Genomic DNA, 25,102 nt, shown 5'->3' with positions numbered 1-25,102 from the left:
ATGTGAATTAAAGTGTGTGTTCTTAGTAATACTATTATTTTTTGTTTTATGAAAAAATGTAAAACCTTTGCAACATTATGATGACCACCAAACAACACACAATTTAATGCACACATTTTTTTTAGTTAAATTTTACGGATTCCATAAAATCATGTGAGTCTCATGTAAATCTGGTGAAATTCACATGATAAAAAAGATAATGTTAAAAAGTATGTTGCTAACATTATATTTTTGTTGAGGTTGTTTGTAGGAAGTGTTGTTTGTTAATATTATTATTATTACTTGATCAAAAAAATATTATTATTATTACATAAGTAACTAAAAAAAAATAAAGATGTGTTGTAGAAAAGAAAAAGAAAAAGAAAAAGAAAATAATGGTGGCTTGTTTTAAGTTAACCTAAGAATGATAGAGAGGAAGAGCAGGTTGGGGCATTGAATTGAACAACAACAGTACTTGTCTCCCGAACCTCAAAACAAAACCCTCTTCTCCAAAGTACACACAACACAACACAGCATAACACAAATCTCTCTCTGTCTCCAAAGCTAACTCAGTTTAAGCCATGGACGACGACGACGAATTCGGAGATTTATACACCGATGTTCTCCGTCCTTTTGCCACAGAATCAACACCCCCCTCTTCTGTTATTCACACCTCCCCTCCACCCCCTTCTTCCATCGATCTCAATCAGATCCCCTGCGCCACATCCCACTCTATCCACGATACACCTCATCAAATCGATCCTCCTGAAACCGCCCCAACACAAGATGACCCGCCTGTTGAAATTGAAAAGGAACCTGAATCGGCCGACGGCCTTAGGGTTCTTCTTGAACCGCCGGATTCGAAACCGGTCGCGGTTGAGGTTGTTGTTGAAGGCAACGATCCGATGGATCAAGATGATGTTAAATTTGACATAGAGGAAGAGAACGAAGAAGGTGGAGGCACAGAGCCGCTGATTCCGGGATTATCTGGAGGAGGAGGTGGTGGTGGTGGGAATGATGATGATTGGGACAGTGACAGTGATGATGATTTACAGATAGTGTTGAATGATGATAATCACATGGCCATGGCGATGGAAAAAGGTGGGGTTGTGGGTGACGATGACGACGAAGATGATGATGAAGATGGTGGCCTTGTCATTGTAGCTGGTGAGCCTAATCAGGGTTTGGAAGACCAAGAGTGGGGGGAAAGTGCCAATATTCCGGTGGATGGTGAGAGAAAGGATGCCGTGGAACCGGGGAAGCCAGTCGCGGGTCCTGCTGCTGGTGGCATTCCTGTTGTTCCTAAAGTTGGTTATGGTAATCATGCTCATGGGTATCATCCATTTCATTCCCAGTTTAAGGTTAGTTTCTTCAAAGTTTTTTTTTTTGTTTATGGTTTTCCTTTTATAGTATGAATGAATGGGTTGAGTTGAGTTGAGTTGTATATGCTTGGCTTTGTAGTAATTGTTAGACACTTTAAATTGAAGAAATTTGATCCTGCTTTATGTTGTTAAAAGCTGAAAAACAAGTTTGAAGAGCTAAATGGATTTAACTTTGAGCTATAAGTTTATATAATGATGGAAGCCCTAAGATTGGGTTAAACCTCTTTTCTTGTATTGTACACCCAAATAAATATATGTAATCTTTCTAATGATTTCATTATGGAAATCTGGATTTGATTCCTGGTGATTCTACATGATCATATTTTAGTTTGGAAAAGATTATCTGGTGTATTCTGTTGATATTTTTCAGCGGGTCTTGCCTAAATGGAAACCATTGAAATTATTGTGTTCATTTCTTAATAATAGTTGGTTGATCTAGCCATGCACTTTCTACTTGGTTTAATGGTGTACTGGTTTAGGCTTGGGCTTAAGGATCAAATGAGCACTGTCAAATGTTTGCATATCGATAATGTTTGGTGGGAGATGTGGATAATGTTTTTTATTTGCTCCAACGCTTTAGATCATGATTTTTTTTTTTGTTTCATTGTGAACAGAAGTTATTTAAGGGTCCTTTGGGTTTACCAAGCCTGTAAGAGGTGGTATTTACTAATTCCGAACAACCTCCCCCAAAAAATAAAATTTGACTAATAATAAGTTAAGTGATTCTTCAGTGGCATTATGAATGTGAATAAGTTAGTGTTTCCCTGTTCGTTGGTAAATGGCAATTGCCTGGCTGTTCTCTGCATCTCGTGATTCTTGTGAGGACACTCAAAGTGTTTATTTCATATTGTTTTGGCTGCAAATAGATAAGACATGATTTCCAAAACAAGATATGTGCTCACAAGAATCGATTTTAAGGGTTCACTACTCTTGAATGTTATAAATTAAGTCTCCTTTTGGAGGGAGGAGGTATAGGTGCATAACAAAGTTGATTCTAAAACTAGTATTTGTTGTTAATCTATCTCTCCAACTGTTCTATTTCTTTGGCGATTCATTCTGTCTTGTGCATCATTGGAGATTTAGTGGAATATGCAATTAAGTTTCAAATTTACAGCTGGCAACATGTGGTGTTTTAGGTTTTTTTGTGTATATAGTTTAAAATTTTATATTCGTAATATGTATCAAAAAGTTCATAACAGTGGTCTTTGTGCTATGGGCTATCTTGCTATAGCGGTTTTATGGTTGGCCAACTACTGTATACAATTCCTCGTTATATACTTGATAAGTTCTTTCCCTAGGTACTCGGAATTCATCTCCCTTCTTTGAGTAAATATATGTACATGTGTACTTATTTTTGTGTCTGTCTGTCTGTTTGTATGTATGCATGCAAGTATGTTCCCTCTATTATGTGTAACATTGATAGTCATCTATTTTTACGTTTCCTCTTTCTTGTACTACTGGAGCGGCATATATTTAGTTAAATTTTTATTCTGTTTTTAGCTTAATGTCTCAGTATTAAACATTTGATTTACATCCCTCTTGATTATTGTTCATGTTATGAATTATTCATTGCCTACTATTCAGTGGCTGTAAACCCAATAAACTCCTTGACAACTTTTATATTTAAACCCAATAAATTTAATTCCACTTAAAGGTTCATTCCCTCTTCAACTGGGTTATGCTTTTGTATTGTTTCTAGCATTTTGAACAAAATGTGACTTTTGTGTTCATCTATTTTTTGCGTATCAATAAAATAGATAAACTTATCTTGCCTTAATGCTACGTTTTTCATAAATCAGGAATTAAATAGTTTAGGGAGTAGGGACCGGGGAGGCTAACCCATTCAAGAGGTTGGTGTGTACCACCACAAACCTTGGTGAGGGCTTACAGCAATGTTCACAAATTGCCAAACATGACAGTTTGAGTTGAACTTAAGCTTTTCAATAGATGTGGTTTGACCCTGACTTGAGGGAGTGTCTTTCCTACTTTTCCGTTTTTACGAGATTAATTTTGATCTTACGTTACAATGTTTAATGAAGAGAAGGGAAAAGTTGTATTTTCTAAAGCCAATTGAATCTTTCATTTGTTATAGATCTGTGGTCTGTGATAGTTCTTTCCATGGTCTGCAAATAAATATATTGGTAATTATGGCTTTCTGAAATGGAAAAGATCTAATAATTTGTTTCTTTTGTTGTTGTATAGTATATTAGGCCTGGTGCGACAACAATACCCGGAGCTCCTGGTGCTGCTCAAGGAGGTCCTCCTGGTCAGATTCGTCCACTTGCTAACATGATTGGTCGGGGTAGAGGAGATTGGAGACCACCTGGAATAAAAGGGGCTATTGGTATGCAAAAAGGTTTTCATACAGGTCCTGGACAACCTAGTTGGGGAAACAATGCTGCAGGGCGGGGTTTTGGTGGTGGATTGGAATTCACTCTTCCTTCTCACAAGTAATATTTTTGTGAACCTATATGTTATTGTTTTTCTTTCTTTAGCTGTATTAAGACACTAGGTTCCAAGTGACTGTTATTAGTTATTAATGTATGTTCAGATTAGGTTATGCTGGGTAAATAGTCGCCATTTTGGCAGCTTCCTAAGCTACCTTCTGAACAAAGCTGTTCTTTTTCCTTCCAAACATGGGCTTACCATGCAAGGCATTTTCGAAATGGTACAGTAGCAATACAATATATTGTTTCAAATCCTAAAATATCATTAATGAATAGAAAGAGGTCAGCTCCTGTATGTTTATTGTTTTGGGTTGATTTTGATAAGTATCTAAGCACTTGGGAAATGCTGTCTTAAAAGCTAGCTATCAAGGGGGAAGAACCGAGCCACTTAAATACGCCACTAAGCATCCCATATTACTCGATGTGGGACTTAGGCACCCCATAATACCCAAGTTCCTATCACAGCACCGCCCCTGAGAGCTGATGTCCTGGTGACTTCTGAGATTCTGGCAACTAGCTCTAATACCAATTTGATAGATATCTAAACCCTTAGAGACCCTCATGATAGATATCTAAACCTTTAGGGAACCCTCATTTAAAAGCTAGCTATCAAAGGGAATAAAATAATGAAGTTGATGCAAGTGGTAGCCTAACAACTCCTCCCAATGATATTAATTATTGATCTATTACCACTAATTCCATTGATATGCACTTATTTGTCTTGTTGATTTATCTCCCTGATTATATACAACTAAAACTGCACACTCCTATATTTCAATAACGCAGCCGTGTGCTTTCTTTTGGCTAATAATTTTTTCTGACAAATAGCTTGCTGATTAATGAACAATTTTTGATGTTTGAAGCTTGGATTACATATGCAAATCTTGTAGTTAGAGTTTTGTTACAAATGCACATCTGATGTTGTGCAGGATGCTTTTATTTCCATTGTTTTGATGTTTCTGTTGACGTATACCTAAATCTCAGTTATGTCACCTGGTTGGTGCTAATATAAACTACCATTTGTTTTCAGGACTATATTTGATGTCGATATTGAGAGTTTTGAGGAGAAATTGTGGAAATATCCAAATGTTGATGCATCAGATTTTTTCAACTTTGGTTTGAATGAAGAGACCTGGAAAGATTATTGTAAACAGCTGGTAAAATTATTAAGTTACTTTCTATATTTTCCACAAGTTTAGTGTTGACTGATCAAACTCTTGTATGTGACTTTTTAGGAGCAACTACGCCTGGAGTCTACAATGCAAAGCAAGATCCGTGTTTACGAGAGTGGTCGAACAGAGCACGTAGAAGATCTATTTTCATTTTTAATTAGTTCCTTATTTTACTGAGCTGTTTTGGGGCAACCATTTTTTCTGTTAAATTAATCATCTATTTAATTTCGCTCCAGGATTATGATCCAGATTTGCCCCCTGAATTGGCTGCAGCTACTGGTTTACACGACGGTGCTGTTGAAAATGCAAATTCTGTAAAATCCGATGTGGGACAAAGTGATGTTATGAAAGGTTCTGGACGCATGCGACCGCCGATGGTATGCATTTGTCAAAATGCTTTGTTAATTTCTGTAAAAAAATCTGTTTGCTTCTTGGCCTGCTTGCTTCTGGTCAATATTCTAATATAATAACATGTGTGGTAAATATTTTGCCTTCCTCTATTTCTGTCTCCATACTCATAAATTTATTTTCTACAGCCAACTGGTAGAGCAATACAGGTGGAAGGTGGCTATGGAGAACGTCTTCCTACCATTGATACCCGTCCTCCTCGATTGCGTGATTCAGATGCAATAATTGAGGTATTTGATGATTTTTTCACAAAAAGCTTATGGGATAATGAAATAAACCTTTTTATGGTTACATCCTGCATATACAATGTATATATGACAATATTTTTTGTGAACAGATTGTTTTACAGGGTGCCGAAGATGATGATTCCTCTGTGGGAATAGGTGTCCAAGATCAATCAGAGGATGGAGAACCCCAGAGAGAGAGTTTTAGAGAAGACGTTGAAGCTGGAGATGAACCAAGTTTGGAGCCTGAGTATTCTGATGGTATTCCACAGGATTATAACCGACGAAAGAAAGAGCATGCAGGAAGAAAAATGCCATTTGCGACTTCTGTTTCTTCTAATGTAGCTAATGAAGATGAAAGCTTGTTCGTCTCACAGGATGAGCCAATTGAATACTCTGGTTCAAGGGGCCAAAATCCCAGGTCTTATGGTGGCAATTCCAGCTCTTCTCAAGAGGAAAGGTATTGAACAGTCTATATTCCCTAAAAGAGGAATTTTATCCTCTATCTGTATGCTTCTGTTTTCATCTCTGCCGTGATTTATTGTTCTATCATTTTTGTTGCATTTGATACTGATAGGCATAGAGATATCAGCAAATGTGGCAAGTCTAAAATCCTAAGACATGTATCCTCAGACATGTATTCAACTGTGGGTCTTTGCAGCAAATAAAGTTTGTATTCCCATGCAGCATGAACTAGCTAATATATATATATATATATTAACTTGATTGTGAGCGAGGTTAAGCTACATTGATGTGCTTGAATTAATTTAGGATGTCACTCAACAGTCAAATGAGTTATTGGAGAAGCAAATTTTGAGCTTAATTTAAATCATATTGAAGATATATTCACTTGAGAAAGGAAGTGCTACGATTAAGATAAAGATTTAATATTGTACTCCCTCCGTCCTAAATTGTATGACGTTTTGGCCATTTCACACGTATTAAGAAATGTAATTAATATTGTGTGGGGAAGAGAAATTATGAGTTGTATTACAAAATTATCCCTAATAAATGGTATGGAAAAAATAAATGAAATAATTGAAAGAAGAGTGAGTAATTAATAGTTAAGGATATAATAGGAAAAGTAACATTAATATTTCATTGGTATTGTAAAGCGACATATAATTTGGGACAAATTTTTTTTCCAAAGCGACATACAATTTGGGACGGAGGGAGTATAACCAGTGAGAAGTCAACAGTGCATTAAAAAGGCTACGATTAAGATAAAGATTTAATATTTTATAACCAGTGAGAAGTCAACAGTGCATTAAAAAGCTGTTCTTCTGGAATCAAACTTAGAGATAAAAAGAATTGCTAGTTACTTAAATACAATTTTTTTTTGCATTTAGGACTTTTTTTTTTCATGTGTACATTATTGTGTTGTTTTTTTTCGAATGCTCATTGTTTCAACATAGTTATTTTTATTGCATTTTCATCCATCATTTTTGTTAATCATCTATAATTAATTAATAGCATCTTTGCTTTTGTATTTACAGGAAAATGCAAAAAACAGTGCGTAGTCAATCTCCTATTAGTCCTATCCGAAAACTGAATACAGATGACAATAAAAAAGAAGATTCAGTTGAAAGCATGGAAGTCAAAGATACCACACTTTCGTCTTCTCCTGTCATTGAGGATGTAAAACAGTCCAGTTTGGAGGACAAAGATGGCGAGCTTGAGGATACTGGGACCGCTGATGGAAGTCCTAGATTGGGAAAGAAAGAAACCGATTTAAATGCAGTAGACAAGGTTGATGTCCTCAAGGATGGGATAGATAAGAAACAGAATTTGACATCTCAAGTTGAGCAACCTTTGCTCGATGAAAGTGATGATTGGGAGGACATAAAAGCTGCCAGAAGCAGCGATAACAGCAAAGCAAGATCAGCAAGCAGCAGAGATAATCAGAAGCGACGAGAGGGTCTTGATGAAGAAGTAGTCCAGGATCCACGATCAACACGTCTGGCTAGCATCAGACAACACCCTGATGAAAATGAGCAGGGATTCTATAGAAAAGAGCATGATGGAAAGCAAGATCCCGAAAGAAATCACATGGTACTTAGAGGTAGAGAGGGATCATACCCTTACAAGGACCGGCATCGTAGCTTGGCCCATCAATTGCATACAAATACTGACGGATTTGATAGGCAAAAAGATAGGGACAGTTCTGACATGGATTGGGCAAGGAGAGATGATGATGTCTATAACAGAAAGGTTAGAACTAATGAACCTAGAAAGAGGGATAGGGCTAAGCTTCGAGAAAATGAGAGAAACGACAAAGAAGATAGCTTTCACTCTAGAAAGCAGTTGGATAATGGTAGCTACAGGATTCCTTATGAAAAGGATGTTGGTTCACGAGACTCAAGACACAGGGAAAGAGATGAGGGCGTGAGGGTTAGGTACGAAGCTGTGGAGGATTACCATATCAAGAGGAGAAAGGACGAGGAGTATCTTAGGAGGGAACATATGGACAAAGAAGAAATTCCACATGGCTACAGAGAAAATGCTAGTCGGCGTAGACGAGAAAGAGATGAGGTACAAAGAAGTAGAGATTACCCTGATGATCAGTACACCAATAGGCAGAAAGATGATGCCTGGCTAATGCAGGAGAGGGGCGATAGGCAAAGAGATAGGGAGGAGTGGCATCGGTTGAAACTGTCCCATGATGGACCCCTACCCAAGCGTGAAAGAGAAGAAGGAAGGAGTTCTGGAAGAAATGTACGAGGGGCTGAAGAAAAAGCATGGGTTGGCCGTGTTAGTGCTAAAGATGAACATAAACTTTCTGAGAAAGATTACCAATCTAGGGAATCAGTTCGACACAATGACCAACTAAAGAGAAGGGATCGGATTCCAGAAGAAAGTTCACATCATAAGGGGCGGGATGATGCTTATTCCCGTGGAAATCAATATACTGCTGAAGAAAGGCGATCTAGGCAGGAAAGGTCAAGTAGTCGTAGTGATCGTGTTGCTAATGCTTCAGATAACCAAAGACTTCACGAGAGGAAACACAAAGAGGGCTCAAGGAAAAGCAAAGAGCGTGATATTAGTGACCTCAATAGTTTAGGTCTGTCCAAGAAAAGTCTAGAAAATCCAAATGGTCCATCGAATGAGAAGGTATGCATTACGGTAGCATGTAAAATCTGAAAACTCTAGCTGGAGAATTAAATACTTGATGAAAATAAGCATTATTGATATGTGCTTCCTAGAATCAAAATTGGGCTGGGAGTTATGGTGAGCTGGCAATTTAGTTGCTGTTATTATTTGACTTGTTGTTTCAGGCCACATAATACATGGAAAGGAAGGCTTGATTGTGATCAATTAACTAGCTTTAAATTTCCATTAATGCTGCTCACCTAACTTCATGGGGGGAGTAAGAAATTAGAAGACATGCCCTTTTGAGGCATGGTTTTGAAACAAAATGTGATGAGGATAAATCTAGCACTGTTAATAAGAATTTTTAACATCTGCATTATGGTAGTTATTCTCAAGTATATTGATTGTGTATGAAGTAATGCTAGCAACACTCATTCTAACACACTCTTTTTAACACTCACTCTCTTGTTGAGTGAAACACACATGGATCACATCACTTTGTGGGACCCATTCTCAAAGTGGCGTGACTTGCATGTATTTCACCCAATAAGAAAGTTAGTGTTAAAATGAGTGTTGTTAGCATTACTATAGTATATTTTGTAAAAAACAAAAGCATTACTATAGTATATGAATATTCGCTAAAATATTAGCTATTCTTTTTGTAGTGTCATTTTGTATGGGTCTCAGCATCATCTGGTTATAACTGATAAGCTTGTGAACCTCTTGCTTATCGTTATTTGTATGGGTTGCTGGACCTGAATAGAAGAGGACTGTCGGAGAAATTGGCAACTTGCATAAAGCATTGTCAAATTTTATGACATTTAATAATGATTTAATTGTCTTGATTTTAGATGGTTGCGTAAATTTGATTTATTTGAAATGGCCGTGCTCTAAATTAATAAAAATTTAATCTTATAAGAATCTAATGATGATATCATTTGATCCATGTAGCCTCACCTGATAGGGTCATGCTTAGATTTTGTTATCTTTCCTGCGATTTGACCCAAGACTCATTAATTTCCTTGGTGTTCCAATGTGCTTGACAGAGGTGTTAATATTCTTAGCAGAGTTCTTGAGATTTTGTTCACAAGGAAAAAGTAATTTTTATTTTTTATTGTTTCAAACTAGTGTGTCTTACCACTTAACATTAGTAAGCCAGGAATTCTATCACATTGATTGCATTTTCCATTGGTCTTCCCCCTGCCTCCTCTTGTTTTTCAAGATTTTCTTCTGCTTGCAAACTCTTGCTGATGTTGGAAATAATCGTTAGATATATGAACTTATTTTCTATAATAGTTAGTTTCTATTGTGAAGGGCTTGAAAGAATCTGGTGATCAAGAACGTGCTGAGCATGAAATCCCAGGGCATCGCCTGTCCAGGAAACACCAGGACGGCATTTCCTCCGATGATGAACAGCAAGATTCTTACAGAGGACGTTCTAAACTGGAGCGCTGGACAAGCCATAAGGAAAGAGATTTCAGTATAAACAAGCCCTCCTCTTCCTTGAAGTTCAAAGACATTGATAAGAATAATAATGGTGGGTCTTCTGAAGCAGGGAAACCTGTGGATGAATCTGCCAAAACAGTTGATTTGGATAACCAACAACCCTTGATGCCTGAAGCAAGGGATTCTGTAGACACGGAGAGCAGGGATGGTGATTCCAAGGAATCAGGGGATCGGCACCTGGACACAGTTGAGAGGCTGAAGAAACGGAGTGAGCGGTTCAAGCTCCCAATGCCAAGTGAAAAAGAAACCCTGGTTATCAAGAAGCTAGAGACTGAACCTTTGCCTTCTGCCAAAACTGAAAATCCAGTGGAGTCAGAGGTCAAACAAGAGCGACCTCCCAGAAAAAGGAGATGGATCAGTAACTAAATGAATTCTGGTGGTCTAGTTTAATGAAGGAAAATCTGATATCGTCTAGCTTTTGGGAAATTACACTTAGGCTGATGCTTTTAAAGTCTAGAACTAGAATCCTTGCAAGGGTTTGAGATATATTTTGTACTGTTATGTTAAACTGTAACCACACTACCTATAAATTTATTGTACACTGTATATACACGTAAAATGTAAAACATTAACTGGTTATTACAGGTGACACATATTTTGGGTGTCAAAATGTAGCTCTTACCTGGATGATCTGGGTTATGAGCAGCTAGTGGCATTGTGTCTTGAACGTGACCAAGGTTGGATGTATAACATTGTAGCTGGTGGTGACATAGAGCCTGATACTGGCACTTTCCTCTTGTGGCATAAGGGTGTTCAAGCTCTTGGTAAGTGAGAAACATCTCGAAGGGCAACGGTCGAAAGAGATGCTGATTGCTTCCCGGCTGTGTTATTTTTAATCAAATTGTAGATGCCATGGATTACTTTTCTTTGTTGTAGACTAAAAGCAAGTACTGATTACTCATTTTTCCTATCTTTTATACTTTTTTACGCGGGAATCATGAAACTGAAGTGACGAGCCTTTGTTGTATCTAGATAGATAGATAGATATCAAATCACATGTAGTTAGATTAGGAATTACAAAAATAATAAATGAAGTTTGATGCATAATTTTTGACCATTTTCAAGTCTTCCAATCTTAGATTTCCATTATAATTTAGTCTTGATTTATACTTTTAACTGAAGTAAATTTAATTAAAAAGAACTCCATTAATACTTCAATCAGCATCTCTCACAAGATAGACATTTACAATGCAAATGTAGAAACTTGTAATATTACCAAATATATAAGTGATAAGAAACATGAGGAAGAGAACAAAAAGGGACCATTACAACGTTACCAATCACATGTCCAACGTGGACTATAATTAATTCATTATTATCTCAAACATTACTATGCTTACATTTGAGATCTAATCTCACATCAAATTGAATCGTGTTCACTTATCTTGCTTCCTCCTTGGAAAGTGGTCTAAATGGAGAAAACATCATGTGCATGTACTCTTCTCATTCAACTTTGTCTCTGTTGTGCTCTCTACATTGCTCTCAACTTAGGCCAACCTCAGACATTGCTCAACACAAATGCAACTCAACAAGATAATGATATCTACTTCATCAGTGTCAATGGTGGTTTCAGAACCATTAACCAACAACTCCATCTTCTCAATATGGTATGCTTTCATTTTCAACCTATTTTGTTTCCCACTTATTCTCAACTTTACCACTTTGATTTGATTTTGGAGTGTGTTTAGGTAAAAAAACTTATTTTAACACTATATCATATAAAAACTTATTTAGGCACATTAAGTGATCTCAATCATTGATTTGAAATCAGTCAGCTCACATTATACATTTACAAATCATCATCACCATTGATTTGAGGTTGGACGGTCAAGATTAAATTAATGCATCACACATCGAATGTGTGCACTGCAATTCAAATCCCATTAACATTGTTTGCATGCTGTTCTATGAATTTCTTAGCAAGAACGGCTCTTACTAGCTCATTTTCCCTCTCTTATGACTTTAAGGAAAATATCTGTTCATGTGACAATCACACAACTTGTGACACATTGATTGATGAAGCATATATTTGGACCGAAGTTGCATTGATCTGGAGTGCGTTTGGATAAACAACTTATTTAAATGCGTATTGAATTAATATAAAAACACTAGTATATAATATAAGTTAATCTCTATAATCAAAGCGAGAATGTAGTTAAAGTCATTTTTATAGCATAGAGTCCAAGTACATCTATGTTCTTATTTTGCAGACTTTGCTCACTGTATTTCTTTCTTTCCGGTGTTCATGAAGATGGAGAAGGTTGCAAAAGCTTACAAGGCAAGTTTTGTTGTGTGCACCAGCAAGCTTGGAGGAGACGATCCACTCATGCAGAATGTATGTCCCTTTTACATCTAAGTAGTATTTTTACTGTTGTATTTCAATTAACTGATACAAGAAGAATTTAAACTGAGGTCACTGCCATTGTTGTGGTTGCTTTTTCTTGATATTGCGAAAAATTGCATATAAATGCGGACATGGTCACAATTGCATTTGCTTACCGCAATTTAAAATCATTTGATAGAATTGGTAGAATTAATTTCCGTTGTTAAAACAAATAGAGTTTTCAAAGTTTTAAACTGCGGCCACAGTTTCTGGTAGCTACATTGGTTGCTTTTGCAGAATTGCAATCAATTTAAGACCATTGGTTTGTTCAAGTTGATATGGTTAATTTTTCTTTCATGGTTTCATTATGTTACGGTCTACTCTTCTACAGGCAACTCTTCGTTTTCCATCATTGAGACTCCCATGGTACACCATCCTCTTTGCAGTATGTTATCTTTATTACAACGTATCGTTTAAAAATATCACTATCCTCGGTCAATTATATTGAATCGGGTAGTTATAAAGAGAATTGGTTTGCAGGTACACTACCTATACTTCCAGAGCTGCAAAATCAGGAGGAGAACAAGTGGGTTGCTTTGAGCAGAAGATCAATTTATCTAATGGGAAAACCTTAGATGTTATTGGTGTTGATACTCAAGCACTGCAAGTATGTATTTTTCTATTTGATCAATAAACAATTTTCTAAACATGCTTTTATATTTTGCAATGATAATTTTTTGATAAAAATTTTCTCGAACTATTCATGCTTTTCCTCATTTTTTTTTGGTGTATTAGCTTTCTTTAGTTTTTTTTTTTCTCATTTGTTTTCTTTTCTGAAATTGAAGGACTCTATCTTGAGCAGATCGTTAAACGGCAACAAAAACAATCAATTGCATTGGCTTCTCAGAACATTGCAAGCAAACAGTAGCAACTGGTATGGTCAGTATTGACCTTCTCAAAATACTATACTAATTCAAATTCAAAAGTGATGGTAAAAATAGTTCTAGGTGTGCATAAACTCTTAATCTCTTTGTCAACTTCAGGCGCATTGTTGTCGGATACCAACCACTACTCATATGTGGACAGAATAAGGAGAATACGAAGAAAACGAAAGCTTTTGAGTACTTGCACCATTTATTTACGAAATTCGCAGTAGTAAGCACAAACAAGTTATATGTTTCCTTCAGTAATTTTTTTTCATATGCTGAAGTTTTAACTGAACTTACTCTTATGTGAGATTCATCCTTGTATTGTATTTACTCTTCAGGATGTATATTTAAGTGGACAGGATTGCACTATCCAAGTCCCCGACAATCGCGTTGCTTACATTGGGAACCCTGGCTTGAATGAGAAAAAATCCTATTCAGTTTTTCTAAATGGTAAATCTGTCTTTAGCAGGTAAATATTAATATTCAGTAACATTTTTTTTGGTGCTTCACTCAACAACATCAATTATCATGGTCATGAATTTGTTCTTGTTTTAGAGAATTGGCTAATGGATTCCTTCTTCATCAAGTCAGCTCAACGCAAATTGTGAGTAGCGAAATCCAATTATGATTCATGATTTTCTGAAAATTGTTAAAAATTGCAACAGATTAGTAAAAGTAGAACTAATTTATCTTCTTCATAACAGGTAACTTACTATGTAAGTTTAGCAGGTGAAGTTGCTTTTAAAACTGTTCTTCAAGAGAAGAGTACAGAAGTTATGTAATTATTTGCAGTTGATGATCCATAATATTATTTCATTTCTTGTGCTCTCTATTTTATTCATTTCTTAAATTGCACTTCTTATAACCGTATATCATAACCAATCAACACAATTGGTTTTGTTTTAAGAAAACCCGTTTTAGATTTCATAACAGGTATAATATTTTTTTAAGCCAAATATATCTTATGGTAGGTTTAATTTTGTATCTGATATTGTACCATGTTTTTATTTTTTATTTTTTATAGTTTTAAATTGGTCTAAAAGTGAACAAGTTAATCTTTTAATTTTTTTTTATAGTAAGTTGATCCCTTATCTCATACAACTTTTTAGAAAGTGTTTACATCATTTAACATTTAGTTGGAAAGTCTAAAAGGTGTTTATATTTACTAATTCGAAACTTGTGCATTTTATATTAACTATGTAGATTTTTAATAATTAATTGTTGGTTTCAATAAAAAGTTACTACTTTTAGTTGCCTTAACATGTGCAATATTCCCTCCGTCCTAAAATATAAGCAAAAAAGACTTAACTTTTATGCTATTATTATGTTTTTTCAAACAAATAATCTTTTCCAATGTAAAATTAAATGCAAATTGCATTCAATGTGTTCTCCTTTTTATTTTCTATCCATATGTCTCCTATTCATTTCCTCATCTTTCTCTAAGGCATACATTGTAGCACAAATCTCAGCTTCCAAAGATGTTGCATTACCAATATTTTGAAGATAGCCACTCTAGAAAGTAAGAGTGCCAGTTATTGACGACTATACCAATAGCCCCACAGGCAGGAGAACCATAAGAGGAACCATCAATGTTTATCTTCACACATCCAAACTTAGGAGGAAGCAAATACACCTCAGTGATGTTAATTATTCTGTTAGATTTTAAAGGTATCTTAAAAAGCTTCGAGACTTCGAAATCTGTCACAGCAGAGGCACCATCTTTCAAGGACAAAGCAAATCTAAGATGAACTTCAACTATTATACCATTTATCATGCTAGAAATGGTAGTGTGCTGATCTTGAAAAATATCTACTGTTTCTTTCTATCCAGATTTTCCAAATAATATGCAAGATAACAGACAACATAACTTGCTGCACAAGTTTACTACATCTACTTATACAAACTGTTGCGAATTCGATGAGAAAACACACCAATAACAATTTTGATGTGTGAAGCAAGGGATAATCAAGCAACCAAAACAAATTGTATGGAACAGTTATAAGCACAAGCCAAAAGTAGAAAACAACGAGAGAAAAGAAGAGAGAACACAAAAGAATTTGTTGACCCAGTTCGATCCAAATTGACCTAGTCTGGGGGAGAGAGCAGCTCTCCGTTTCACTATATGATGAGTAACGTTACAAAAGAGACTCAACCTAATAGTGTTTTCCAAGGTGAATCAACCCTCAAACCCTAGTGTTTGTTCTAAAGAGACAAACTCTATACAAACCCTAGTGTTGTTGTTGCCTTTCTAAATCCTTGTTTCAGCCCCCTCTATCTCAAAGTTTACACTGATACAATGTCTATATTTATAGTAAAAGAATCCTCAATAAAACTGGAACAAATCTAGGCCCGAAAATACATTTCTGTTTTATTTCCTGCTGTCAAAATTGGCCATCGTGCTTACCAAATCGGCCACCGATAAATGTCGAACCAGAAGCTCAAATAAAACAGGTCAAAATCGGCCACCGATTTTCAGCTTCCAGAATTCCAATTTCTTCAATTTTGAGGCACTTTCACAACACGAACGATGATAAGACTATGCCAATTTGAAATATCAAGTTGCTGATCAGTACCTTTGCTTAGCCAGTCCTAAATCTTCAAAGTTTCAGGACAAGAGGAAAATATATGGCTAGAAGTTTCAGCATTTTTATTTTTTATTTTTTTGCAAAAGCAACAAATAGAAACAATGCAACGACCCCTATTCCTAATATTTTCATCGGTAGGCAACTTATTATGAACTAGTCTCCAGAAACGAATGCTTTAGATTGAGGAACATACTTGCTCCATATGAGCTTGCACCTAGGAACCTTGTTACAGTCTCTCTCAAGTGAACAAAAGCTATCTCGTTAGTAATAATTCCATCCACAAAGCTTGTCCAGTTCAGTTTATTAGAGGTTGAAACCAAAGGCAAGGTGGTGTTGATAATTTGTTGGACCAGAATAGCATATTTCTTGAAAAAGTAGTCACGGATATTCCATTTACCCTCTACAATATAATCTGCTACTTTAATGTTGAGAGAAATATGAAAATGCTCTAGGATATGTCAAGAATCAACAATTTCACCATTTCAAATGGTCCAAGTTGAGTGTTGAAAGATAGTATGAACATACTGCTTTATACCATACCAAACAGAAGAGGTGTTATGATGAGTTTTAGGTTTACCATTCCTAAAGAAGATGGCTCTGCACATCATAGCCCATTAATAAGAAGTAAGCAGTTTCCAGCAGAGGTGCAAAAGAGAAGCTTTATTTACCATTGGAAGATCTTTCACTGCTAATCCTCCTTCTTCTTTAGATTTACAAACAACATTCCAAGAAACTATGAAGATTTTTTGTTGAGATAAATCACCACTCCAAATAAATTTTTTTAATCATTTAAGTAAGCTTTTTATGCAAACTGATAGGTCACCTATAAACATGGAAAATAACTAAAAATATAGCCTAAAATATCATATGATGCTCCATCATCACTTAATATTCATTACTTGAGTCCATTTCTTGTGGTCTCTAATCTTATGAATGTTCCAACCTACGCTTAGCAAACACTTACAACCATAGACTTTTCTACAAGAATGGCTGCGTGTGCCCAATTGTTGTTGAAGTTTGCTTAATCTTCTACACTTGAGAAGATGGGATTGCAAGAAGTTTCCCTTGGCCTAGAAGAAGATACTCTTGTTTTCTTAACAGGAGGGGAAACATGTTTAGTGTCCTTTTTCTTCTTTGAAGACGAAGGTTTGACGTTAGTCACTTCAGAAGCAAGAGCTTCTGTGGCTTTTAATGAATTTTGAAGAGAGGTTTTGTCTTTCTCAATTTCTGTTTCTAAGTCAAAGGTGATGTGAAAGGTTTCACCTTTAGGATATTTAGACTTAAATTTTCTGAAGTCTATAAGATTTTATGGAAGAAGTGAAAGCATAGGATTTCTTTGAGGTTGGTTGTTTTGGTGCGGAAGGCTTTCTAGTTTGTGGTGATTATGGTTTTATGATGGTGAGAGGAATGGCTTCTAGAGATTCTTTTGGTTCAATAAAAGGCTCTTGAGTGGATTTTTGTAGTTTAGATTTGGTTCTATAACTTTAGGGATTGAAATAGGGTAGCTTATAGTGTGGTTTTAATATGTTGTGATTAAAAAGTAATATCTAATGACAATTAATTAACAAGGCATCACTAAACATGACCATCACAATATAACTATTTTCTTGTATTGGTGGATTAAATGTAAACTTTTAGGCAACAAAAACTTAAAATTTTGCAAGACGGCTTTCTACAATGAACTAACTTTTTTTCAAGAGGATAATCAACAATTTATCATTTAGAGGATCCAAACCTCATTTCTTCTATCTATAAATAAAAGTCATTTCATAAGTAAATATCAAACACAAAGTGATTGAGATCAAGTGATTAACGGACTCCATCAAATGACGAATCATTCGGGAGAACAATTCATTAAATTTTACTCCAAATTATCAGGGCCTCTTTTTCTCTGAAAATTATAAGTTTAATTAACACCTAAAATAAATAAATAAAAAAGTTTTTATAATTTTAATATTTTTGAAAATGTAGTTTGATAGACAATTTATAAAATATCTTTATGTGTATAAAGTTTCCTTGATATATAGATAGGTTTTAATTAAATTATCTTAAAAAAATCATTTAAAATATCACACTTCAATCAAATTGATATTGTCAAAAAATAAACCACAACAATAAGAAGAAAAATTGGTAATATTGATTAATTGATCCCAACCTACCGTCGTCGTCATCCTCTAGGTTGTCGTCATTCTTCAAGGTTTGATAAGGGACGCACTGTTGTGTTGATCCAAATATTTCTGGATGGTGGTTGCAATTTTGGGCTACAGTTTCCTGTATTCCTCCCCGCGTCGGAAGGAGAGTCTTATTTGGTATGTACTTTGGGGCTCGAAAGAGCGTTTATCTTGTTGCACTTTGCAGGAAGAGGATGGTACGTGGATCTATTCCATGTTGACGGTTGATCCATTCACCGTGGTCTAACCTTTACGTAAAAGGCTGTTATAATCCATTTATGTTGTTTTTAATTTTCATATCACCCGTTTGGGTAGACCTCCATTTTGTGGATAAACTGGTTAAGTTTATGTCCCCCAGTTTTTTTATGTATTTTGTCCCCTTTTTTTAATAATATTTTTATGAGTATTTGACAAAATATTAGAGCTGGGTACCAACTTTCGGCATTTGCATTAAAAATTAAGGAATGATTGACAACTTTTTGAGTTATTGTATATTTTTTTCGTAAACAGGATAATTGAATATTGTAGTAGATACTATTAATCCTTTAAAAAATTATACTACTAATAAAGGGATACATGATTTGTTTGGTGTAACCTTATTTAATACGCCTAAATTACCCTCAAATTATTTTATTCTTTAATCCATTATGTTTTGGTTGTTGTAAATATGCCTTTATATCCTTGGCAACATAATTTAAGGAACTAAAATAATATATATATATATATATATTTTTTTTTAAATTCCCGTAAAAATAGATATTATAGATTAAAATATATAAATTAAATCAATACAATACAAATAGAAAATGTGGATAGAAGGTAAATAACTCATATTTAATTTTTGGGTTAATTAAGTTTTTGGTCCCTATAAATATCTGCAATTTTGTTTTTAGTCCCTATAAAAATTAATCACACTTTTTAGTCCCTACAAAATTTTCTGTTAGTGTTTTTAGTCCCTGTTAAATTAAAATTTGTTTAATTATGCTTAAACTTCTAAATTTTTAAAAGATTTCACAAGAAGGGGGGGGGGGGGGGGGGGGGGGGGGGTTGAATTGTGTTTTCTTTTTCTCTTAAAAAATACTTCTTCTGATAAAACTTCAGAAGCAGTTTGATTGCTTCTGATGAAATGATCAGAGTCAGATTGCAGCGGAAAAGAACAGAGCAGAGAAAAGAAAGACAAAGACACAAACAGTTATCCTGGTTCCTTCCACAACACGGAAGTAGTCCAGTCCCCCTTGCACTTCCAAGGAGATTTCACTATAATCACAAAGATTACAACTGCTCAATACTTTCTAAGTATGAGACTTCACAAAAATGCTCAAGCACACACGCAAGAGTCTTCCAATGCTCAAGCACTAAGCAAGAGACTTCTAATGCTCAAGCACGCAGGCAAGAGACTTCTAATCAAACAAAAATACAGAGAATTGAGTTTGAGTTGAACACTTGATATACAATCAGTGGTGTTCACAAAACAATACAGTAAAGACTCTAGACTATGAATTTCTAAGATGTATCAAATCAGTGCAGAAATTCAGTGTGCTTTGTAGAATCAAATTGACAGAGTTTTGGCGCTTTTGAACTTATATATCTCTCTCTGCAATCTTCAAGTCTTCACTCCTTTATATAGAGGCGTGAAAGAGACGTTGAGATAATCAGCACGTCTAAAGAGTCGTTTGAAATCCTTTGATTATCCACCAGTGATCCTTTGCCTGATTTGGGTGTAGTCCTTTGAAGAATAAGCTTCAAATTCATTCCCATCTTGAACGTACAAATTCTGCAGGCATGGCTGTTGTTTTGTCTTGTAGCGTAGACAGAAAACAGAGTAGTGGAGGTAGTGGTTGTACACTTGTACTTTGTCAACTCTATTAACGAGAGACAAGTGCTCAGTGCTATCCATATATCCGTTGATACCTCCCTTTCAATTCTTCGTTCTTCTTGGATAAGACTGAATTGAGAATCAACTACTTTGAATCTTCAGTTTGATTAAAGGATCAAACGTAGCTTCTGGTGAAGATATTGCTTCTAATGAAAACTCTTGCTTCTGATGACCTTCTGCTTCTGATGACCTTCTGCTTCTGATGACGTCATCACTTCAGAAGCACTTCAGCTTCAGGAGCAGTTTTCTTCAGATGCTCAGAATTTCTTTTTCTTTCCATTGTTCTTCCAAGACCTATTGAAATAACTTGAGTAGCCTTTGGTCCTGTACACTTGAACAATTATTAGTAAAAACCAATTGACAATTTTTAATACCTTGTTATCATCAAAACTTAATAAGGTTCATTGTGAAACACATTTTGTTCCAACACTTCATGCACCTTTTGGTGCTCGACAACATGTGATGAATGTGGTGCACTCTCAATGGGAACTTTGGGACTCTCCTCCAGCTCCCTCAAGCTCGAACAATTATGATCCACCTCATCTGAAAGAAACTAGAGACATCATCCATCGTGGGGTTCTCCAACACCTCCTTAAATGTCATATGTAACTTCTCTACTGTCTCAGAATGCACATCAACTTGCGCAACAGGGGAAACAACTTCTAACACTGGCATAGTATGTGGCTACAATCTAGGAGAAATTTTATCAAACACATTGTGTAATGGAAAGCTGAAAGTATTGGACGACAAAGACATGTCCATATGAGAACTAGCCACTATAGAAGTAACAACCGGCCGCATCTATGAATTAAAGGTTAAAGTAGGGGCAGGAAATGAAGCCGGAATGGCTAGTGAAGTTGGTGCCAATGATGTAGGTGTAGGTGTAGAAATATCAGAGATCGGAACCCTCTAAGTGGTAGTAACAATCGAAGCAACCGGAACCGGAACCCGTGTCCAAGTGCTACCAATGGCTGACGTTGAAGCACCCACATCCTTGTTGTTGTTGTTCTTCCGAGTAGGCTTAGGGGGTGCTACCTCGGCTACAACAATCTGTTTCCCTCGATCAATCTTGTCCTTAGGTGCTTGCGGATGTAACCAACGACAAGTAGAGACATCGTGCCCAATAGCGAAGCAGCGATGACAAAACAACGGTCTCTGCTCATATTGGACCTAAACTTTGAAAGCAAAGCCATCTCTCTCAATAAGAATTTCATCAAAAGTTCTCTTTGAAAGATCAATGTCCACTAAAATTCTTGCATAATGTCCAAAAGTACGATTTCGCGTCGGTCCATCAATGTCAATCGGTGTACCTACCGCACTTGCTATTTCCTTCAAAATTCTCTCCCGCCAATATTCCTGCGGTAACTCCACCAATCGAATCCAAAGTGAAACATGAGTCTGTTTCTGAGCAAGATATTTGAAGTCTTTGGTCCATTGTGAAAACCTTAACAAACCTGGCTTAAGGTTCACCGTTCCTGCTGCCCATATTTTTCTAAGGTCATCCGCCGAGTCAAAGTGAAAGTCATAATAGCCTTTGCCTAGAGGCACCATTTTTCATCCTGCCGATTTTTTCCATACCTTTCCAATTTTGTTGCTTAGATCACGTGCAAAATATGGGTTGTCTCCTTTGTTTAGGGTTAAACGCGCCCTCAACACATTCTTGCAATCCTCTAGTCCCCTATGATACTCTTTCTGACATATTTTGATGCTCAAAGCATCACCCTTGATACATGGAGTAGGAAACGGACTGTCGTCAACAACTTTTTGTCCCGCTATGGCTGCTGCAAATGTCATAGTTGGTAAAGAATTCTGCTGCACATTTGCTGAAGAAGATGGTTGTTGCATAATTGTAGTGACTGTAGGTACAGTTACGGTGTCGGACACACACGGCCAGGAGCACGTGTATGCCATCAATGGCCAGACTGCAATGCACCAAACCAATTCTAATTATGGGACACGCGTGGATCAGCCTTTGTAATGCAACAAAGCATCAGCGCGGCTGCGCGATCTCAAATTGAAGAATCAGTGTCAGTGAATTACGAGGAACAAGTAACGGTATGGCGATAACTGTACAATCGTGAAATTGAGAATACCAGTAACACAGCAGAGAGAAACCGCAACACAGCAGAGGGAACACAATGCAAATATGAAAACCAAGAATACCTGCACTGTGTCGTGAAAGCCCTATGCCGTGAAAAGCCCAAACGCCGGAAACTCAATTGCACTGGGTGTTGATTGCCGGAACCCCAAATATACTGCTTCAGTGCGAGACAGTTTTCTCTTGACTCAGACGTTTTTTCGACGATCCGAACGGTGAAAACGTAGACCCAGGTGTTGCGAACCGGATGTCCAAAAATCAGCCCGATCCGCTGGTTAACGACTGAGAAATCGTTGTTTTACTGAAGCAGATTTCAGAAAAACGAGAATCGCTCCATCGTAAAAAATAAATAAATAAATAAATCAAGAGATATTCCCAATTTTTAAAAATTGATTCGATATTGTTAGGACTCTATAATCTCTATATACATGCATCTCAAAACAACTTAAAGCAACTCAGAAAAAACACTTTGTTTCACAGTTCACAGTTCCATCACATCTTCCAATTGTTATTTTGCTTTTTGTTTTTTCTATTCCTCCTTTTTACAATCCCTCCACCATCTTCCACTAGATTTCTTTGTTTTTCATCATTCTCAACATGGAAGTTTCTCAAGACATTACTTTTGAGATATTTTCTTGGCTACCGGCAAAAAGCATTTGCAAGTTCAAATCAACTTGCAACTCATCCTCCGAGTTTTCGGAAGAAACACTTTTCAAAACAAAACAGGCACATAATATGTTTGGGAGGGATGACACATGCTTCTTCATTCTTCGAACCGATCAAATAAGTCAAAGTTACACTGAAATACTAGACAATCTTCTTTGCCTCAAGATCGACAATCTTCTGGTGCCCTAAACAAGCTTTGAGTTTCCTATCAAATTCAGTTTGTGTCTTAGCTTCTAGTAATGGTCTAGTTGTTGGGCACACCACTAATGATCATGATTCGATTGAGTTTGTAATATGTAATCCAGTTACAAAGTCCTCGTCTTCACTTCCTACTCTTGAGTCATTTCAAAGAAATCATAGTTTTGCTGGTATAAACCTCATGTTAGATTGCTCTTTAGATGACTACAAGGTGTTTCTTTTGGAAAACTTGGGTGTGTGGTCACCAACTTCTTATACATGTAGTGTTTATCATAGCAAAGAAGGTGTGTGGATAACAATGAAAAATAGTTTTTCACCTGGTGGTAGGAACATGGAATTTGACATGCCTGTATTTCACAAGGGATGCCTTCATTTTATCTCAGATTGCGCTTCTTACTATGCAAAATCCAGTCCTTTTTATAAGCCATATATAATGTCTTATAATCTAGAGAATGGAATTGCAACCATAATTAAGTTGCCAAGGGAAGCTATAAAAGGTTGTCATATTATGTGCAACATGGACATATTCAACTGGGGTAAAAAGACAAGTTTCAATAGTTATATTTGTTTGGTGAAATTAAAAAATTCTGTTTTCACTGTTTGGTTTTTAAAAGACTACGAGTCAGGTTCGTGGAAAAAGGTATTGAAAGTGAGGGTAAGAGCATTGAAATTGAATGAGACAAATCCCAATGTTAGAGGGTTTATGGTTATGAATGGTAATCTCTTAGTCTTTGCTACTCATAATTATTACTTGTATAAAAAAATTCAAATCAGGCTTTACTTAATTTAAGAATTGGAAAACACAAAAAAAATAAAACAAATTTGAATAAAAAACTAATAAGGTAAACTTTTCAACCAGTGATAAATTTTAGTATATTTCTTGTAATAGTTTTTTTTTTTTAATTTTTTCTTTTTTGAAGGAATATTTAATTTTTTCTATTTGCAGTTTTCTATGTTGCCTGTCATTCATCCAATGGGATTGGTCAAACCTTCTTTTTTGTATGATTTTTTTTTCCTACTTTGTTACCGTTGGATTACAGAGAGGCATATCTTTGCCCCCAAGATATCTTTGCTAGCTTAATTACGGTAAATAGTGTACATAGATAGATTATTTTGAAATTTGGAAAGTGGTGATTGTATTCTCATTAATTGATAGAAAAGAAAAGGGTTTTGATTTTTTTTTTTTTTGATAAGCAAGGAGAGAGGACAGGCATCAAGAGGCATCATCAACATCCCAATTAGGTTGGCATCCCGAGAGACCTCCATCCTATGCCGCCAAACTCTTATTTTATTAAAAAAGGGGGAAAAATATTTACAAAAGGAGGGGGAACTAGACCAAAACCCTCAAAATGAACGGAAAAGAAAAGAAACAGTGGAAACAACAAAACAGTCCAAAGAACAGATCAAGGAAATCTGTAATTAGGAAATCCATCTCTATCTCGAAAGAAATCAAGCCTCAATTCACTTGGTAGAGTGTCAAGCAAAACCGCACTAATAGTAGCAAGTAAGTCATTTCCCTTAGGTAATAAGGGGCCTCTATTATTATAGAAGGCCAATACCAAGCAGTAATTTGTGCAAAATTAACCATCGGTTCCACAATAAAAATTAGAATAGGTTTGTGACATATATAAATTTTTAAAGCAATCCAAGTATCAAAGTTACTGATACCTCTAACATTCCAATAGAGGAAATTCACTGATCACTCGAATGATTGTCACCAAAGGCACGAGATTTATTAGGCTGCTTTGCTAAGACTTGTTGAACCTTGAGTTTCTGTTTCTGTTTTCTTGTTAGAACAGGCATGAAGTCTTCAGCTGCTGATCTTTCATCATATTCTCGAACTCTTGCCCACAAATCTAAACCATGTTGGATATTCTTGCTAGGATGAACCTCTTGCTTTTGCAAAATAACCACATCTTGTTCCTTTTCCGTGGGCATACTTCCAGTAACAACATTGGGTGGTTCGACAACCACATGTGATTTCAAGGCATGTGATCCAGCATACACGTCATCGTGCTCAACAACAGTATCTGTCTGAACCTGCACCG

General features: G+C 36.0%; 2 protein-coding genes across 3 annotated transcripts; both read left to right on the top strand.

Annotated features, from left to right (window-relative positions):
• The first annotated feature begins 403 nt into the window (after positions 1 to 403).
• Positions 404 to 11,265, top strand: LOC25488312 (FIP1[V]-like protein). 2 transcript variants are annotated; one of them, XM_013608380.3, is made up of 9 exons: positions 404 to 1,340; positions 3,564 to 3,811; positions 4,839 to 4,965; positions 5,044 to 5,112; positions 5,217 to 5,357; positions 5,517 to 5,618; positions 5,726 to 6,072; positions 7,109 to 8,723; positions 10,017 to 11,265. In XM_013608380.3, the coding sequence occupies exons 1-9, from the start codon at positions 561 to 563 to the stop codon at positions 10,572 to 10,574; spliced, it is 3,987 nt and encodes a 1,328-aa protein (XP_013463834.1). In that variant the 5' UTR covers positions 404 to 560; the 3' UTR covers positions 10,575 to 11,265. The 2 variants fall into 2 exon arrangements, with proteins under 2 accessions (XP_013463834.1, XP_024632164.1); XM_024776396.2 differs by having other exon boundaries at positions 9,999 to 11,265.
• A 284-nt stretch (positions 11,266 to 11,549) lies between these two features.
• LOC25488313 (uncharacterized) lies at positions 11,550 to 14,416 on the top strand. Its single transcript, XM_013608382.3, has 9 exons — positions 11,550 to 11,815; positions 12,460 to 12,543; positions 12,923 to 12,957; positions 13,072 to 13,198; positions 13,377 to 13,465; positions 13,575 to 13,686; positions 13,799 to 13,929; positions 14,016 to 14,064; positions 14,165 to 14,416. The coding sequence occupies exons 1-9, from the start codon at positions 11,621 to 11,623 to the stop codon at positions 14,240 to 14,242; spliced, it is 900 nt and encodes a 299-aa protein (XP_013463836.1). The 5' UTR covers positions 11,550 to 11,620; the 3' UTR covers positions 14,243 to 14,416.
• Positions 14,417 to 25,102: the final 10,686 nt, after the last annotated feature.

The sequence above is a fragment of the Medicago truncatula genome, chromosome 2 (assembly GCF_003473485.1).
Source record: "Medicago truncatula cultivar Jemalong A17 chromosome 2, MtrunA17r5.0-ANR, whole genome shotgun sequence".
Lineage (NCBI taxonomy): Eukaryota > Viridiplantae > Streptophyta > Magnoliopsida > Fabales > Fabaceae > Medicago > Medicago truncatula.
Note: the sequence above shows the minus strand (reverse complement) of the source record. Positions and strands in the feature narration are given on the sequence as shown.

What these genes read in the sequence shown, in the direction of transcription:
- LOC25488313 (XM_013608382.3), top strand. Translation starts at nt 11,621, where the DNA reads ATGGAGAAAACATCATGTGCATGTACTCTTCTCATTCAACTTTGTCTC. An exon ending in ACGATCCACTCATGCAGAAT is followed by an intron (nt 12,544 to 12,922) that starts GTATGTCCCTTT and finishes ACTCTTCTACAG; the next exon opens with GCAACTCTTCGTTTTCCATC. An exon ending in GGTAAATCTGTCTTTAGCAG is followed by an intron (nt 13,930 to 14,015) that starts GTAAATATTAAT and finishes TTCTTGTTTTAG; the next exon opens with AGAATTGGCTAATGGATTCC.
- LOC25488312 (XM_024776396.2), top strand. Translation starts at nt 561, where the DNA reads ATGGACGACGACGACGAATTCGGAGATTTATACACCGATGTTCTCCGT. An exon ending in AAGATTATTGTAAACAGCTG is followed by an intron (nt 4,966 to 5,043) that starts GTAAAATTATTA and finishes GTGACTTTTTAG; the next exon opens with GAGCAACTACGCCTGGAGTC. An exon ending in AGAGTGGTCGAACAGAGCAC is followed by an intron (nt 5,113 to 5,216) that starts GTAGAAGATCTA and finishes ATTTCGCTCCAG; the next exon opens with GATTATGATCCAGATTTGCC.